Below are 17,881 nucleotides of genomic sequence, written 5' to 3'. Positions count from 1 at the left end.
ATGTTCTTACAGGATCACCTCAAAATAATTAAAAAACAGAATTTGTTTTCTGAAAACTAAGTAGTAAATATACAACTGAGTATAGAAATTTCGTGTAAATTTTTTGATGGCACTGTGAACGTTCTACTACTTAAGACAAAAGTACCAAATACTTTTAATTTTACCAACCACTTCATTTACGTTTTTTCTGCAGCATTTTTAGAGTTTCTTAGCAAATTTGGAGGATATTGAAGGCACACTCTACAAGATGCGTTCCAAAGTAAACAGGCTATCTGCTATCTTTATCGATTGTCCAGTGAGAATTTCATGACATTTCATTGATTGGAAGTGAAGTTATTGCGTTTTAAGTATCAGTATGTTTGTGCTAAAAGAGTCTAAATGCTTGAAAATATTTCATAGATAGAAGCTGAATTTTGATAACTTCGAGATCCCAGAAGTTCTCAGGATTTTTAATAGTTAACAAATTTCAGAGTTTATAGACTTTTGAGAGATATTAACTTTCAGGATACCGGAAAGTTTTGGGATTTTCGGAAATTGTAATCTTTTAAGAATTGACAACTATCGGAATCTTGGAAAATATTAGGATTTATAAAATATTATAGTCCACAGACTTAATTTACAGCAACCATAGTCTTTCGAGACGTGATAACTTTCGGGATCCCGGAAAATTTCGGTATTTTCAGAATAATGTCGAAATTCCAAAAATTAACATATTAAAAGTTTTTTTTATTTTCGGAAATAGTGATCTTTCAAGACGCATTATGATTGAGATCCCGAAAAATTTTGATATTTATAATATATTGGCGTATAGCGACGTTAAATTTCAGAAATGTTAATCTTTTAAGACTTGCTAACTTTCGGGATACCGGAAATTTTCGGGATTTTCGCAATAGACTGGAAGTCTTAAATTTCAAAAATTATAACCTTTTGAAGAATAACGAATTTTGCATTCCTTTTTGGGTTTTTCAGAATATTGTAGTCAATACATTCTACCTATAAATGATATTTTGAGATTTGATAACCTACAATATCCTCTAAATTTTCGAGGTTTCCATAATATAAATTTTACTTTAAAATTTTGGAATTTATAATATTTTCATATTTGCTACTTTTTCGGAATCCTGGTAATTTTTGGGATTTTCATAATATTCTAGAACTTTTAAATTTCAAATTTTTTGCATCCCCGAAATTTTTTGAGATTTTCAGAATATTTTAGTCTAAAGATTCTAACTATACACATAATCTTTAGAAAATTGATGACTTTCGGGATCCCGAAAATTTTCAGAATAATCCAAAAATTTTGATTTTCTAAAATTTTTCAGAGTAATCTAAATTTTTGAATTTCAGAAATCAGAAAATTTTTCAGAATAATCTAAATTTTTTAATTTCAGAAATTTTTCAGAATATTCTAAATTTTTGAAATTCAGAAATCAGAATTTTGATTTCAGAAATTTTCAGAATAATCCAAAAGTTTTGAATTTCAGAAATTTTTCAGGGTAATCTAAATTTTTGACTTCAGAAATCGAATTTTGAATTACAGAAATTTTTTAAGAGTAATTTAAATTTTTGAATTTCAGAAATTTTTAAGAGATTTCTAAGTTCTGGAATTTCGGAAATCAGCAAATTCTTTAATTTGAGAAATTTTTCAGAATAATCCAAAAGTTTTTGAATTTCAGAAATCAGAATTTTGAATTCAAAAATCAGAAAATTTTTTAATTTCAGAAATTTTTAAGAATAATCTAAATTTTTGAATTTCAGAAATCTCAATTTTGATTTCAGAAATTTTTATAATAATCGATTATTTAATATCAGATATTACATTTTTTTTGGTCTTAATCCCGAATCCCGAAAATTTGTTTTCCGTAAATTACCTAAATAAAAGGACAATGGCTAATCTCCGCCGCAGCTTTACATTTAAAATGCTTCATAAATAGTACTTCCAACAAAATAATTCTATCCGAAATGAATATTTCACACGACAAAATTTAAGGATGAAATTTAGAGTAAACAATTTTATAAACTCTTGCTCACTTGCCAGAAATCGTTTTAAATTATGAGTGCATTCACTTGTGTACTTTATTATACAGTTATGTTTACACTTATCTATCTATGCGAAGGAAAGCCCGCGCGGTCAAAAGTTCAAGCAAATTATCGTGAGCCAAAGCGTGGGCGCCTTCAATGCGGCAAAGTAAATTACATATTTTTAATTGGAGTGTACATATCTGGCTGCCTGCCACTCGACGTACTCCAAATTGAACCAATGTAACTTCATACACTCGCATATTTTACACTTCTTCTTTGATGAATTCCTCACTTTCGCTTTACTCTGCATCGCTAGGCAGCGCAATAGAGCTTTCGCTTTGCCGCTATACTTGAACTATTACTCCAGCCTATTCACCACACATACACACTAATACATTTTTAAGCATATGCTTGCAAGTAATTCAACTTCTCTTTTTACTCGCATTTATTCACACTCTCAATCTACTCCAGTTACTTGCGCTGCTGATGAAGTGCTTGGCTTGTACTTAGCACGAAGCGGTGACTTGGCGCGCTGAACCACGCTGCAACTTCATTTGCAACCTACTTGTTAAGACTTGAGGCATGCCACACACATATACTTGAGTGTGAGTGACTGTGTGGGGAAGGGACTTGGTGTGGACCGACATGTGCTGCATAAAAGTAATGAAAGGATTTACTACTGTATGTAGCACCTAACGGTAATGCTTTCTTACTTGCACATTCAATGCAATTCAATGCACGTCTGCTGTGCACACACATACATACACCCACATGAATTTACTATGTTCTTCATTTACGTGGATTTGCGCAAGGCTTTCAATGCAAATAGATGTGCTTGCATTCAGTTTATTTTTCAAAGGTGTTGTGCTGCTTTATATATTTTTAATATTCCGCTTTCATTTCAGTCGCACGTTTTGCACAATTCTGATTTTGCGATTTTAAAAGTATGCGCCTGTACTTTTTAAATTTTTCCTTGAATAAAGATATGTATATATGTATGTGTATATGTGTGTGTGTGCGATCCAGACATGGTCTGCTCTCAGTCAATAAGCTTAAAATATAAAGACTGAAATATAGCATAATTCAAGACATATTTTCAATCATTTTTTTGTTTTGAGGAATTAGACACATATTACTATGTATAGTACATATGAATGTGAGGAAATTGTTGGTAGTTGTTTGGTAGATTTGATGTTGTTAATTCCTAACATTATTTAAATAAGAAACTAATGGCAGATAACTCAATTTTGTAAAATTTTAATACTCAGGACATTTGCGAAATCCAGTTCAAGTTTCGGGATCCCGACAATTTTTATACCATATTGAATAAAAGAGTTTAAAGACAAGTTTTGAGAAAAAAAAAAATTATAATACCGAAAACTTCAAAAACAATGTCGGGATCTCGAAAATGTTCAATTCTCACTTTTCATCGAAGCCAAATTTTTAATTAAATTGTGATCAAAAATATATAACTTCCAACAGGTATTTAAATAAGTAAAAAAAATAATGTTCCAAAGTTTTAAGAAATAGTATTAAAATCCCGAAAATTTTTTATTCACACTTTTCGTCAAAGCCAAATATTAAGTAAATTAGTGGTTAAAAATGAATAACTTCCACCAGTATTTAAAAAACGAAAAACAATAATGTTTCAAAGTTTAAAGAAATAATTTTTAAATCCCGCAAATTACGGGATCCCGAAAATTTTTTATTCACACTTTTCGTCTAAGCCAAATTTATGTAAACTTGTGTTCAAAACCCTATAACTAACAACAGGGATTTAAAAAATTTCAAAAATTTTGGATATACATACATACATACATATATAATTGTGAGACCACGAATATCTGCGATTACAGTTTCAATAAAAATATATTCTGTATATTACCAATTTTAAATTGGAAATATAAACTTCTTTGACTACTTCAAAGGGCCAAAAAATTTACAAAAGTGTAAGCTTTTACTATAAGACTATTAAAAAATTTTCTATGACTACTTAGAAAAGTCCGAACGTTTTACTAAGCAGAAACTATTCGGGATCCCGAAAAATTTCGTTACATGTTTTCGCTTAAAGAAAACTTTAAGCCAACTTTTAAATAAACATAATAGGCAAATTTGGAAATCCCGAAAAATCGGCATTAAATTTCGGGATCCCGAAAATTCTAAAACTAAACGAAGACCACTACTCTTATTGATTTTTCTTGAAATAATTTTCATAATGGTTTCACTAAAGCAGTATTGTAGCAATATTCTTACACTGTAAAACAAATTTATATTTTCAGATACCCTTTGTGAATCCCGAAAATACGTAAAGTCAAAAAAAGCCAGATTAAAAATTTACGTTTTTGTATTTTGATGATGTTTGAATCATATTATGAGAGCTGTTTTAAGCCTGCTTCTTTAATTTTCTGTACTATGTATTTTGAAGAGATCGATTTTTTCGATTTTATTCATTTTTATCAGATGAAAATTTAAGCGTTTTCATAATAACATCATTAAATAGCATAATTAGATAATAAAATTATATAACTCTACTTTTTATGAAAATTTTTAGCTATCTTTTCTAAATAATCTCAAAAACTCGAAAAGGTGTGCCTTAGTCCGAAACTCCGAAATTTTTATAACCCTTCAAAAATAATATTTATTTATTTTACTACGTTTGTGAAATGAGATTTCAAACCATTATAAATAAAATAATTTTTTAATTTCTGATATAATCTGAAAACCTCGAATCTTTTCGGGATCCCGAAAGTCATCGTCAAAATATCAAAATGTATGAAACTTTAAACCTCAGGATTTCTACTAGATATTTTGTAAATTCCGAAATTTTCCGGGATCCCGAAATCAAGTCTCAAGATATTTTAATTTTTGAAATTTAAGATTTTTTTCAATATTTTGAGAATCCCGTAATTTCATATAGTATATAGTATGTATGTATATGAAAAGTTGTCAAATCTGACGATATCATAATGCCACATTTATTTATGTAGCGAAGCGTTTTAAAGTCTTTATAGAATGTGTTACACTTCCTTCAAAATTTAGCAGGTAATTTAAAAAATGCTATCGAGAAGTAGCAGTAGGACAATTTTTCATCAATAAATTGAATATTTTTGATGTTTCTTCTTCACAGTCAAACCACCACACAAATGTTACTACATGATATTTCTACATATATTTTTAACATATTTGTATGTTTTATTGGCTTCAAATAACTTCGTGTGCATATTTTTATATGTGTCATTTGCATTTTTATTTACTCTTTCGCATATCAATTCCATATTATTTGCGCCAATAATTTTTGCAAGCTTTTTATTATTAATGAATTCTGAAAATATGCCATATGGCTTGGTCGCCTGTTGATGGTAATGTCGCGAGTTTGCTGTTGCCACCAATTTAGCCACATTTGCATACTATGTGGCATACAAATGCAAATTTTTGTTTACACTTCCATTTTAGTTTACGAATTCATGCATATTTCCGCTACTCTTGTATTTATCTATTTTTACATATGTACATCACTGCCACTACTCTATGTACATATGTTTTGGAACCATATTGGCCTCACTCGTAAATATCCCATTAAATTTTTATGGTTTCATGCGCGTATGCATTGCGCGAAGCTTAAATTTTTATTTAATGTTTGCGTAAATAAAGCTACAAAGGAAATGGATTTAAAACTTTCTATTTTACCTAATTTATTTTCACTAATACTTGTTTTATTTGAACTCAACTCGTGACTGCGTTGCGAGAAGTACATAAGTAATAAATAGTATTAAATCCTATGAAAAAATAGCAGAGTAATTCATATGTAGAAATTGAACTTAAAATTGATTTACAAATAAATTATTCTTGTAGATACATACATATGTACAATGTACAATGTTCATGTACATATGTACATACATACATACATACATAAGTATATAGTGATGAAAAGTGCAAACACAGAAAGTTTCGATTTAAAAATCTTTTGTAAATAATAATGAATATCAGCAAAAATTAATTTATCATTTTCAATAGGGCTTTTGTAACTTTCGGGATCCCGAAAAATTTCGGTATCGGAAAATTAGTCCCCAAATTTTAACTTGCTAAATACTTTTGGGTCAATTTTATATTATTTCTATATTCAAAAAGGCTGCTAACTTTCGGGATCCCGAAAAGTCCAACCACAAAATATTTTCATATAAAAATCTTTTGTAAATAATTATGAATATTAGGCAAATTTTTTTTTATCATTTTCAATAAGGCTTTTGTAACTTTCGGGATCCCGAAAACTATCGGGATTTGGAAAATTAGTTCAAATTTTACGACTTCTGGTCCAATTTGTTGCTCTTTCTTTTTCAATAAGGCTGCTAATTTTCGGGATCCCGAAAATTTTCGGAATTTAAAAAATCATACTGAAATTTTAAATTCTCGCACGAAAATAAGTAAATTGTATAATTTAAGATAAAAAACGACGTTGATTTTTATTGATTGTAATCATTTTCGGAATTTTTAACTATCGGTTTTCTTGATTTTCGCGATTCTCAACTTTCGGGATTATCAAGAGGTCCATAAAAAGTTAATTTTTTCATATTTTGTTTTTTTGTTTTTTGTTTTCTTACATATGTATATGATTATAGCCATATAAAGCACTTTAAGTTGTACGCCGCGGCGTTTGAGCAACATTCATTGTAGGCGCCTTCTATTAGCCATTTTTGTGCTCGATATATTGCATTAGAAGCTGTGTTTCCTTGTAACCAGGAAATTACGTTTTTATTTTTGTCAAATATAAAAATTTTTTACCGAAAAGCACAAAACTGCATAATCTGTATTTGCCATTTTTCCAAGAATTTCAAAATATTAATTTATGAATTGAAAAAAATTACACTTAGGTGGATTTTAATAGAAATTTTATGCTATACGATTATCTGCGAGATAAAAAATTTGTCGTAAAGATTCAAAAGGAGTAGTATTTTAATAAAAAAATATTATTTAAAGTCTTAATTGTATAGGAAACCACACCATTTAAAATTAAGTTAAAAACCCTGAATTAAAGGAGTACATTTGTGGTTTTGCTTATCATTCATTATGGGTTTCTTTTAACCCTTAAATCGATATTAAGTGTTTTTATCCAAATATATGTAAGTGGTATGATATAGTTATAAGGTAATATTCTAGAAGACCATCAAAGTCTAGTTAACAGCATTGATAAAATTTTGTTAAAAACTGTTGTCTACTCACAACTAATTGTCGATCCGAAATGATTGTACCAAAAGTAATCGCCATTACCGGTCCCATGAGTGGCGAAACCAACATGGCAGCGACAATATTTGTTGCGCTATTCTCAATCAAACCCAAGGCCGCCAGAGAGCTGTGTATATAAATAAACAATAGACCATTATTATGATTTCAACAGAAGCTTAAAACTACAAGGTACTTAGACTAAAATGAAATAAATGCATATAAATAAACTACTAATTATAAGCAATAAAAAAATAAACAATGAAACTATATTTTCCCTTTAAAACCACACCAACTATGTACCAGCTTATTTTTAGCAACGAAGCAATTAAATATTGAATAGTCACGAAGGCAAAAGTGAAACATTGCACTTTCATGCAAACTCGCCAACATCCATGAAATCAATAGAGCACTACTGAGCGCCATTTCCTCTGTTTCGCATTACCCCTCTATACCTGGCATTGTTGCTTTTTGTGGCACTAAGCTATTCCAGCATTGTGCAAATCCCTCGTGTAACATTTGTGTTTTTAGTTCATTTTATTTCGTGCCGCTTTTCGCCTTTATCTTTTTACATCATTTACTTGCTATTGATTGCTTTTGTCCATACTCACTCAGCGGTCACAATCAAGAGCAGATAATCGAACGACAAGGAGCCACCAGAACGCACGCCGTCGACCACTTGTTTCACGGTTAGTTTCGATTTAATTGATTCGACAAAGGCATTCCATTTAGATAGTTCCTCGGCGGTGGGATCCTCACTATTCAGTTGATGAGGTGCAGTAAGAGAAATGAGAAAGAGAAGAAAATAAAAAAAGAAAGAATATAATATAAATATACGCATATGTATGTATATAAGGCTGCATATATAGGAAAATGTTTGAGTTGAGGGAATAAAGCGCAATTAGTAAAATTGAAGCTAAACATTTGCGGTGCTTAATTGTCTACTCACCTCTAATTTTATGTCAATCTACAATAATAAAATACTTATCTTCTCATTGAGTTATTTCAGAAACTCAGTTAAACTTGTGCATTGTCGTGTCTGGTGTTTTGACAAAGTCAAAAATTGTGGAGTTTAGAAAGAGTCAATTTTCTCCTTTGGTAAACTCTAAATTTTTGGAATGTGTTATTTTTTCACAAACACACAAAAAATTATGCTTTAAAGGGTGTTAAACTTTGTCTATGAAGAATTTTTGTGCACTATTAATTGGTTTCAGTACCAAAATTAAACAAAAAAAAAATGGAGTTTAAGTGGGGTTAAATTAAACTTCATTTGCTTCAGTAGTGTTAACTGCATAAATTTTAAATTAATCAATAAACTCGAATTTATCGTAAAGAGGATTATCTTTTCACACAGTAACGAATTGTGGAGTTTAAAAGGGGTTCAATTCATCCTATGGTAAACTCCATTCTTTGAGTAGTGTGTATTGCCTGACTACTACAGCAGTTAATAAACGCGAGCCGCGATTGCTTTACGGTAAACTCCTTATTTTTGAAAAGTGTTAAGTTGCTAAATAAACTCGAGTTTTTTTTCTTAATATAAATATAACATATGACCCAAAAGTGGTGTTTAAGTGGAGTTAAATTTATTCTATGGTAAACTCTATTCTTTGAATAGTGTCTATTGCCTGAGAAGTCTATTGGTTACAAAATCAAGTTAAGATTCCTTTAGGGTAAACTCCACATTTTTCACAAGTGTCAAGTTGAATAACTATCAAAATAACTAACAAACTCGAGTTTTCCTCATAACATAAAACAATTTATTTTTGAACTTACCAAAAAGTGGAGTTAAGCCCCATTTATGTCAGTAGTGTTAACCTAAGTAATAAATAAACTCGTGTTTATCTCAAATAGAGACATGTTTCACAGCGATAAAAATTATGTAGTTTAGATGGAGTTAAATTTTTACTATGATAAGCTCCATATTTAAATAGTGTTGTTTGCCTGATTCTGAAATGACCAACAAATTAGAGTTCAAGTAGAGTTAAATTTATTATCTAATAAATTCCATTTGTATCAGTAGTGTTTACTGCTTTAACTACAAGATATTCAATAAACTCGAGTTTAACATGCATAGTGAACGGGTCTAAAGGATATTCAACGAAAAGTCTGTATGTTAATGAAGTTAAATTGTTATTAAATAATAAGTGTTAATAAAAAGGCAATAAACTCGAGTTTATCTCACAAAGTGAATATGAGTCAAACTTTTTTGGTGTATCTATCAAAAGTGTTAACTGCTTCAGTACCAAAATAGTAAATAAACTCTCGTTCAAAGGCCGCATAAGTGTGCTATAACTTTATAAATTAGCTTCATTTAATGTAAATCCAAAGTTCGTATTGTCAACTGTGTTAAATAAGAATCCTCAACTCACTCTTATAGTTCTGAATTTAATAATTCTTAACTCAGTGTTATAGTATCTTTTAAATACTTCATCTCATTTTCAAATCAATCAAAGTAAAATTAAAATTGTTTAATACCTGCAAACTCAAGGGTTTTACTATTGCTTTTTTAATTTTTGACACCCTGTGGTACAAAGTACTCAGTAAAATGATCTCTCCGGTGCGTTATGATTTTTTTGGTTTTTTTTTTCTGCAAACAAATTTCAATATTTTAACATTTTATATGTATATTGAGCGATTATTTTTTTTGTAATTTTTCTACTTTAGCCTTTATAGCAAAATCAGTATGTATGATAGTTTCATTTTAGCAACTTCCTTCCATCCTTTTAACACTCTTCATTGTCCTATGCATAAGAAACTGATTAGCATAAGTAATCGCTGCAACTCAACACCTTCTAATGCCAGACAGCAATAACAAATTAAATGTATATTCATTAGACTAATTAAAAACCGTTAGTTTTACACTTTGCGCATACAATGCTAATAGTCAAGTAAAATAGAGAAAGGCGGTGCTACCAATTACACGGTTCAAGAGAACATTTGCATTACAGTGGGAAATTGTAATGGGAAGCAAGAATTCAAAAGAAATAGAAAGGCCCTAGATAAGCGAAAATAAATATATATTTCAAGAGACTAGACACTAAGGTATGCCAAGTTAAGAATTTGCGCGGTTCGAGTATTTTTTAATCTTTTTTTATCTTTCTAAAACAGTTTAAATTACAATCATTGCTCTTAAGAGGCTTTTGTAGATATTTAGGTGGTATATTTACTTGTAGATTTTAAATCTAATTTTTTTTGCTTAAATATCTCAGACATATCCATTTTTGTACATATGTATGTATATGTAGAAATATTTTCCGAAAACTTGCACTTGATACGGCATATAGTTTCGGAGCTAAGAAATAAACAATTAGACAGGAAATTATGTCCTTTAATCCTTTAAAATTGGTTTTTAGTAAAAATCTTTTTAAAAATTGTGAAATACTTCCATCACATTTCATCAAAAGCTCTTCCAATTTTATGCCACGGCATATGAGTAACATTATGATGTTTCTAGTAGCTTTTGCATTATCATGTTATGATAAAGGTGAAGGAAGTATGTGAAAACATATATTTAAGTGTAATTAGGCGCTATACTAAGAAAAATTTTTACCATCAAGCAAAACACTTCTAATTTTTTGTACGTCATGGCGTATGAGTAACATTATGATGTTTTAAGTAGCATATTTCATTATCATGTTATGATAAACGTGAAGGCAGGTTGTTAAAACTTATATGTACGAGTACTTATATGCACTAAATTAAGAAAAACTCAGCCATCAAACAAAACACTTCATCCTGGACATCACGGCGTATGAGTAATATTTTACTTTTGATGTTTTAATCGTATACTCTTTTATGGCCAGGCATAAGTAAAGGAAGAATATATGCTAACTTTTATTTGAATGCATTTTTGCTTCACAATGAGAAAATAATCCTAACTATTGTATAATTTCTTTTGTTTCTCAAGAAAATTCTCAAAATTTGGTGAATTGGTAACTATACAAAAAATGAATGTTTGTTTTGGTTTCCTTTATTTACAACACGAACAGTTCGAAAGGAACCCAAAATCTTCGAATTTTCTTTTTGAAATCATACTTTTGCATCGCAATACACACTTAAGCGATTTTGAGTACTCGCATTTGCACCAACAATGCTTCATTAGATTTGTGCCACATTTTGAAACAGGCCGAATCACCAATTTGTTCAACTGAGCTGGTTGTACGAAAAACAAAGGTAAATCTAATATGCTCACAAAGTTTATATTTCTTTTTATTGGAATCATTTTAGGAATATCTTCGCGTCAAAATCTCCGTAGCGCCTAAGTGTATGCCATTGTTTTGCAGATTTAAGGCACTAACCGCACACATACTTAATATTTGCCTGGTGCAAGTGCGCAACTATGGTGCAAAGTGCAAAATCTGCGCTGATTATTTGTCTATGGCTGGCAAGCTTTATTGCCTTTATAGCTGCTTCGACTTGAGTCGTAAATTTTTTTACAAGCGGTGGCTGCATTTAGCACAGCGACAAACACTCACAGCTTTTGTGACCGCTAAGGTGTGCTGGCACGCAGCTAAGTAGCGTAAGTATGGCTTGTTTTTTATGATGCCTCAGTGGCGTGCACCCAACTGCTGTCATGAGTGCTCTTCTATGTTAAAATGTTTTTTCAATGCAAGTGCGGCTTACATATCTTCTGGTAGTTATGTAAGTATTTATGTTCAGATATGTGTTTGTGTGTTACTATATTATATACATTGTTGGTATAATATGTATTGTTAGTATATTATATACACAGAAGCCTTTTGCATCGTAACTTTGTTGCGCGCCAAACTGTTTTATGGCACTAAATCTCGCCCATTGAACGCAAATGCAATCAAGTCATCTGCCTTTTGGCATTTCTGTGTATTTTACGACGCGAATTGAAACGGTGAATTTAACTCGTTTATATATGGGTAGGTAAATGTTAAGCAGCTAATAGCAAGCAGCTGTTTTTGAGTTGGTTGCATAAGTGTAAAATGCAGTGGAGAATCCTGAGGTACAAATGTACTTACTTATGTAAAAATACATATGTATTTAAGAAGTATCATATGTATATATTGGATGTGCATGATGCAGCTTTACAATCTTGTTAATAGAAAACTTTTTTAGTTACTTGGTGCTATTATATGTACCAACTTTGCTATGAAAATTAAAATAATAATATAATATAATTCTGAAATTTTTAAAAAATTCTCAAAACTTTAGTTCAATTGACGAAATTTACATATGTACATAAGTCTCAACCACAGAATTCTAAAAATATTAAAATATGCGTTTTTTCTTAACCTCTTTATATGTGATCAATTTTGATCCCTTTATAACTCAAATATGTTAATAACTTTGCTCTTTATATAATCCTAAATTCATTTTACATCATATAACCGAGCAACAACATCCATACCATCTGATCAAGTTTAAAGCGGACTGAAAAAAAACCTAAATTTCGTACATTTAACACAAATCTTTATTATCGCTTTCAGAATAGGCTCCTGAGTACGTAAAGCCATACAATTAATCTAATTCATATACTTGTTATAAGCTTCGGCTGAGATGGACCGGGTATGTTATGTTTGCCACTGCCTTTGTAACATCCAAAAGGAAACGTCGGCGACTCTATAAAGTATGTACATAAATGATCATGGTGCTGAGCTGAGCTGGTGCATTTAGCCATGTTCATCTGTCTGTCCGTTCATCTTTCCGTCCATTTGTCAGTATATATGAGAACTGATTCCTCAGTTTTTTTTTATGTCAACCTCAACAAAAGAGCTACTTATTTGTCTGAATCGGCGATATTGTACCACTATCGCATATGTACATATGCAATGCAGTCACAATGAATGGTCGGAATCATGTACTTGTATGGAATACTTTCGGATTTGAAGGAATATTTTCTTTAATTGGCAGAGATTCTTGTCCAAAACAATGTTGCAATTTTCGATCGGACTGCTATAGCACATATCTGTCATACAAAATCACCGGTTAAATTGCTGTTACTTTCGGAATCTTTCGTATTTTTCAAGGGTTTTTTTATAGTAGGGGGGAGCATCGAAAGCGGGAGTGCGGAACTTTAATCCGCTAAACCCAAACTACTCCCAACTCAAGACTTTCCCACGGAACCACCAGATATGGTATTACTTCGTGCGAGTGACAAGACACTTTATGTCTTTTCTATAGTACTTACGGACGCCAATTTCTATTTCTATTCTATTTCTGTAACTGTCTTAATTTTGTCGTGATAGAAATTGCCGCTTAGCGAACAGTTTTCCACTTCTCAGAGGACTGACGCATAAACTGCCACCTAGTGCTGTTTCTAACTTTTCCTTATATATGGAAACCGAGGACAATGGAAATACACGTGTTCAGATTCTTCTATTGACTCCGTTAACATCGAACAATAAGGATTGACGTCATTTTGAAATTTATATTGATACCCTCTGAAGCACCCATACCAGCTTAATATGTGGGCCAGTTGGAAATCCAAGTCTCCATGTTGTCTATCTATCCACGTATGGATGTCAGGTTTAAGTCTGTGGGTCCACCGTCTTTTGGCTGAGATTTGCCACCGTTGCTGTCATATAATTATACTATTCTTTCTCTCTTCTCTCTTTTCGATCTCTGTAAATGGCGCTGGTAGTTCATATAATCTCGTGAACTCGTCTCCCTGAATGTCTATGGGCGGCATACTAGCTAGTACTTCAGCTGCTTCGCTGGAAATAAGTAGTTCGGAAAGCACTTGCTACTCTTATTGCTGTGTGTCTATGCATTGCATTTATTGGTCTAGCACAGGCTTTTATGTGCAGAGCCTGTGTGCATATAGCTTATATATCCATAAGCGCTGTTGAGATCCTCTGCTATCTTTCTGATGCCAAAACGGGATTTTCAAATAATGTTTCTTTAACTTTTTAATGTTATCGGCATTAACCGTGATTAGGTGAATAGACGACTCGTTTAAGGCAAGTTTTTGATGACTTCTCGACCTTCACTGAATGGTTTTTGCCACCCGAAAATTTTTGTTCCTGATAAAGTGGACATCATTTACATATTTTTTAATTTTTTTACATAGCAAAAACGCCAAGGAATATTTTCGCATCGCAAATAAAAAGCTGCCAAACACACATTAATTGACATGTGGAGATCAAACTTCATTCCAACATTAAAAAGTGTAAGAAAATTTTATCTTCGATTTGGTATGTGTTTGAAGTTTAAGTCCGGGTAAAATTTGATCAGACGGTATTTCGATTTGGCATCTTAAAAATCAGTTTGGTTTGTGCTTTCAGTTTAAATCCAGGTCAAATTTGATCAGGCGGTATTTTCATTTGACACCCTATAAATCAGTTTGTTTTATGTTTGCAATTTAAGTCCGGGTCAAATTTGATCAAACGTTATTTTGATTTTGCACCCTATAAATCAGTTAGGTTTGAGCTTGCAGTTTATGTTCGGGTCAAATTTGATCAGGCGGTATTTTGATTTTGCATCCTATAAATCAGTTTGGTTTGTGTTTGGAGTTGAGGTTCGGGTCAAATTTGATCAGACGTTATTTTGATTTTGCATCGTATAAACCAGCAACAGCTGTTATAATTTGTGATAGAAATAAAATCAAAATAATTTTGAGGAGTATTAAATTCCCAAAAATACTTCAATTTCCATACAATTCTGGGCATGAACTCCAAACATGGAAATTCTAAAATTTTTTACTTTAAAAATATATATGGTGTAGTATATTCAACCTTCCTTTCAAAAATCTTCCTTCCCTACCTGAAAACTACTGAAATTTTAATCCATGAACAATTTAGTTCAGAGTTTCCCAAAGCACCGCCGACTCACTACCGTGAAATGTATATTTATGTATGTACGTATGCACTTTAGCGCTCGCAGCGCTCTTTTTATCGCTGCGCTAACCATGATTATCTAAATATTGAATGTAAACATTTATGTTGAGCACATTTCAATTGACAACATTATTGCTGGACAATCAGGAATCAATGATGCTCCAATCATTGTGGCATAGCCAATGGGGGAATTGAAAATGAGAACGGACAAACAAAACGCAATCAAAATACAAGAAAATAACACGGAAGCTCTTGAAATAATAAAAGCGAAACAATTTTACTATTGCTGCTGCCATTAAATTGCTAGACATACATATTATATACACATATATTTATATATATATGTACACATACTTATACTCTACGTTTATATACTTATACATATATACATAGCTGTGCGCAGTTACTTTGGTGGCACTCAGACGCAGCATTGCCACTCAACTGTTGCAACTCCATGAAACTACCGGCGGCGAAGCACCTTCACAGGTACTCCCGGACAGCACGCAAAGCACACACAAGCGATGAGGCATGCACAAAAGCAAATTAAACTAAATGATGCTGTCATTCGTGTGCGAAAAGGAAGGCGGCAAGGAGGGTTGGAGAGGCAGCTGCTGGGTGGAAGTTAATAGAAGCGGACATACAAAGCTAGACGCAAACACAGCGCTTTTGCTACTTTTTCAAGTATAACAACACGACATTTTCAAAGGCAGCAGGAAAAGCTGCACTTGAATGACTCGACAAGTGTTTTGGCGGTAGGGGTAAGGTAGGAGACAGAGTGCGCTTTGTTTAGCGGCACCTGAAGAGCAAAAGAACGCATTCACACACACACACTAGCATACTTTCGCAGCGTGTGCAGCTGACCAAAGGAGGTTTCCATGCGACGCACTGTGAAGGGTGTGTCAAGTGGGCTGTGTTTATGCGGAATTTGACAGGACAGGACAGCAGAGGACAGCGACTTTGCTGCAGCAGACAGGCAGAACACTTATAGTAAACTAACTGACCAAACAGCGCATGTACACACACACACACATACACACATATGCAGTTAGAAGTATGCTGTGTATGGGCATTCACCGAGACTGTCAAGTGACTGCCTTTATGCGCCTGATTGTATGCGAGACTGCAGACTCATGTGAATGTGTGCGTGCGCAGAATGATGATAATTGCAAATAAAGGCGTTGCTGCATGCATACACATGTTTGTTTGTATATTAGTAGTATGTGCTGGTATGCGCTGTTATGCGACATCTAACTTACCTGTAGTCATCCTTGTTGACAGCATCGGTGAGCGCATCGTAAGTGACACTGCACGGTATGATGCTGCAAAGAGAAATAAGGCAAGAAAAATCGTGTGAAAGCGCTGAAAAATAATCAAATTAAAAATTGTAAGCAAGTAAGTGTTGAAAGCACATTTTGCTAGGGAATGGCGAAAGTGAGTTTGCGTAAAATGAGTGAAGGTGGAAAAATCTGCTTGAAAAACTGCTAAGCTGATCACTGTCATATTTTTAAGCATATTCTGAAAACAGTTCTCCATACAATGATCTACCAGTTTTTTGGTCTAAACAAAAATTGAATTTTGACAAGTCAGAGACAAACTAAATTATATGAAATTCAACTTCTTTTGTAAAAACGCCTCAATTTTTGCAATTCTGATTTGCTTTTTCAACTGTAAGATGAACAATATCTTCAAAAAGAAATTCTTTTAAGTTTAATCAGCTGCGGAGAAGATCGAAATCATATCAGCATTTTTTTAGAGCTGTTGAAGAATACATGTAACTCGAAAATATTGAAACTTTTCTTTAAAAATTCTGCTCTGTAATTATAGAATATATAAATATACCTCTACAATTGATTCAGTAAATCATTTTTCTAGATTTACAAAAATCTGGTTTTTAGATTATCACACTAAATGTGCCCTTATGACTGCAACATTCTGCAAAGCTATTAAACATATTTTGTCGATCGCTTCGGATATAAATTTGACTTAAAATTTTACTCCTTATACATAGTTGTACTTCGCTTTGTCAATTCGTTTTTTGTGACTTTGACAATTGAAACTACGGATATAATTTATATTGTCGCCTTCAAAGTAATTCCCGCCAGATGTAATACACATAATAACGACTTTTTTAGTCCTCGAAACATTTTCATAAACACATTTTGTGATGGCCCTCAGCTCCTTCAGCGAATTTCGTTTTACCTCTTCGATCGACTGAAAATGGGTTCCACGGAGCGACACTTTTAGTTTGGGGTACAAGAACAAATTACACGGAGCCAATCCGGTGATTACTGTGGTTGATCGATGTTATTCATTGCGATTTTGGCTTTAAATTCGGTTACAACCGGTTACGTGGCTGGATGCGATGGTGCATAATCATAATGTAAAATTCATGAATTGCTCTTCCACAAATCCGGTCGTTTTCGTTAGATGTTTTCACGCAAACGTCACAATACGGCCAAACAGAACTCCTTATGGACCGTCTGTCCCTCCGGAACAAATTAACGATGCACCAAACCGCAAATGTCGAAAAAACAATGAGCATCACCTTGATTTTTGAGCGGCTTCTGCGTGATTTTTTGGTTTCGGCTCGTTTTTTCCCACCATTACCGGTGATTGTTAACTTGTTTACATGTCAAACTCATGAAGCCATGTCTCATCGGTAGTTATAATGCTTTACATTAGTGCGGGATCGGAATTCAAGTAAGTCCAAAGAGACTTGCTTACGGCACTCATTTTGAAAAAAAATCAGTTTAATCGGGACGAGTCATACAAGAACGAGTATCATACGCTAAATATCTAACAAAATAATTCTATATCCATATCTTATAAGGCGA

The 17,881-nt window shown here is 32.5% G+C and overlaps 2 protein-coding genes across 2 annotated transcripts in view; one reads left to right on the top strand and one right to left on the bottom strand.

Annotated features, from left to right (window-relative positions):
• LOC120768553 overlaps nt 1-17,881 on the top strand; it is a 352,878-nt gene that overhangs the window by 114,849 nt on the left and 220,148 nt on the right. The gene's annotated exons all lie outside the window — the stretch shown is intronic.
• Nucleotides 1-17,881, bottom strand: part of LOC120768554 — a 118,759-nt gene that overhangs the window by 67,332 nt on the left and 33,546 nt on the right. Inside the window, exons 5-7 of the mRNA XM_040095298.1 lie at nt 16,304-16,366; nt 7,854-8,000; nt 7,243-7,372 (exon numbers count right to left, since the gene is read on the bottom strand). Of these exons, the coding sequence (XP_039951232.1) occupies nt 7,243-7,372; nt 7,854-8,000; nt 16,304-16,366 (340 nt within the window). The remainder of the gene's footprint in view (nt 1-7,242; nt 7,373-7,853; nt 8,001-16,303; nt 16,367-17,881) is intronic.

This window comes from Bactrocera tryoni, chromosome 2, assembly GCF_016617805.1.
Source record: "Bactrocera tryoni isolate S06 chromosome 2, CSIRO_BtryS06_freeze2, whole genome shotgun sequence".
Classification (NCBI taxonomy): Eukaryota; Metazoa; Arthropoda; class Insecta; order Diptera; family Tephritidae; genus Bactrocera; species Bactrocera tryoni.
Note: the sequence above shows the minus strand (reverse complement) of the source record. Positions and strands in the feature narration are given on the sequence as shown.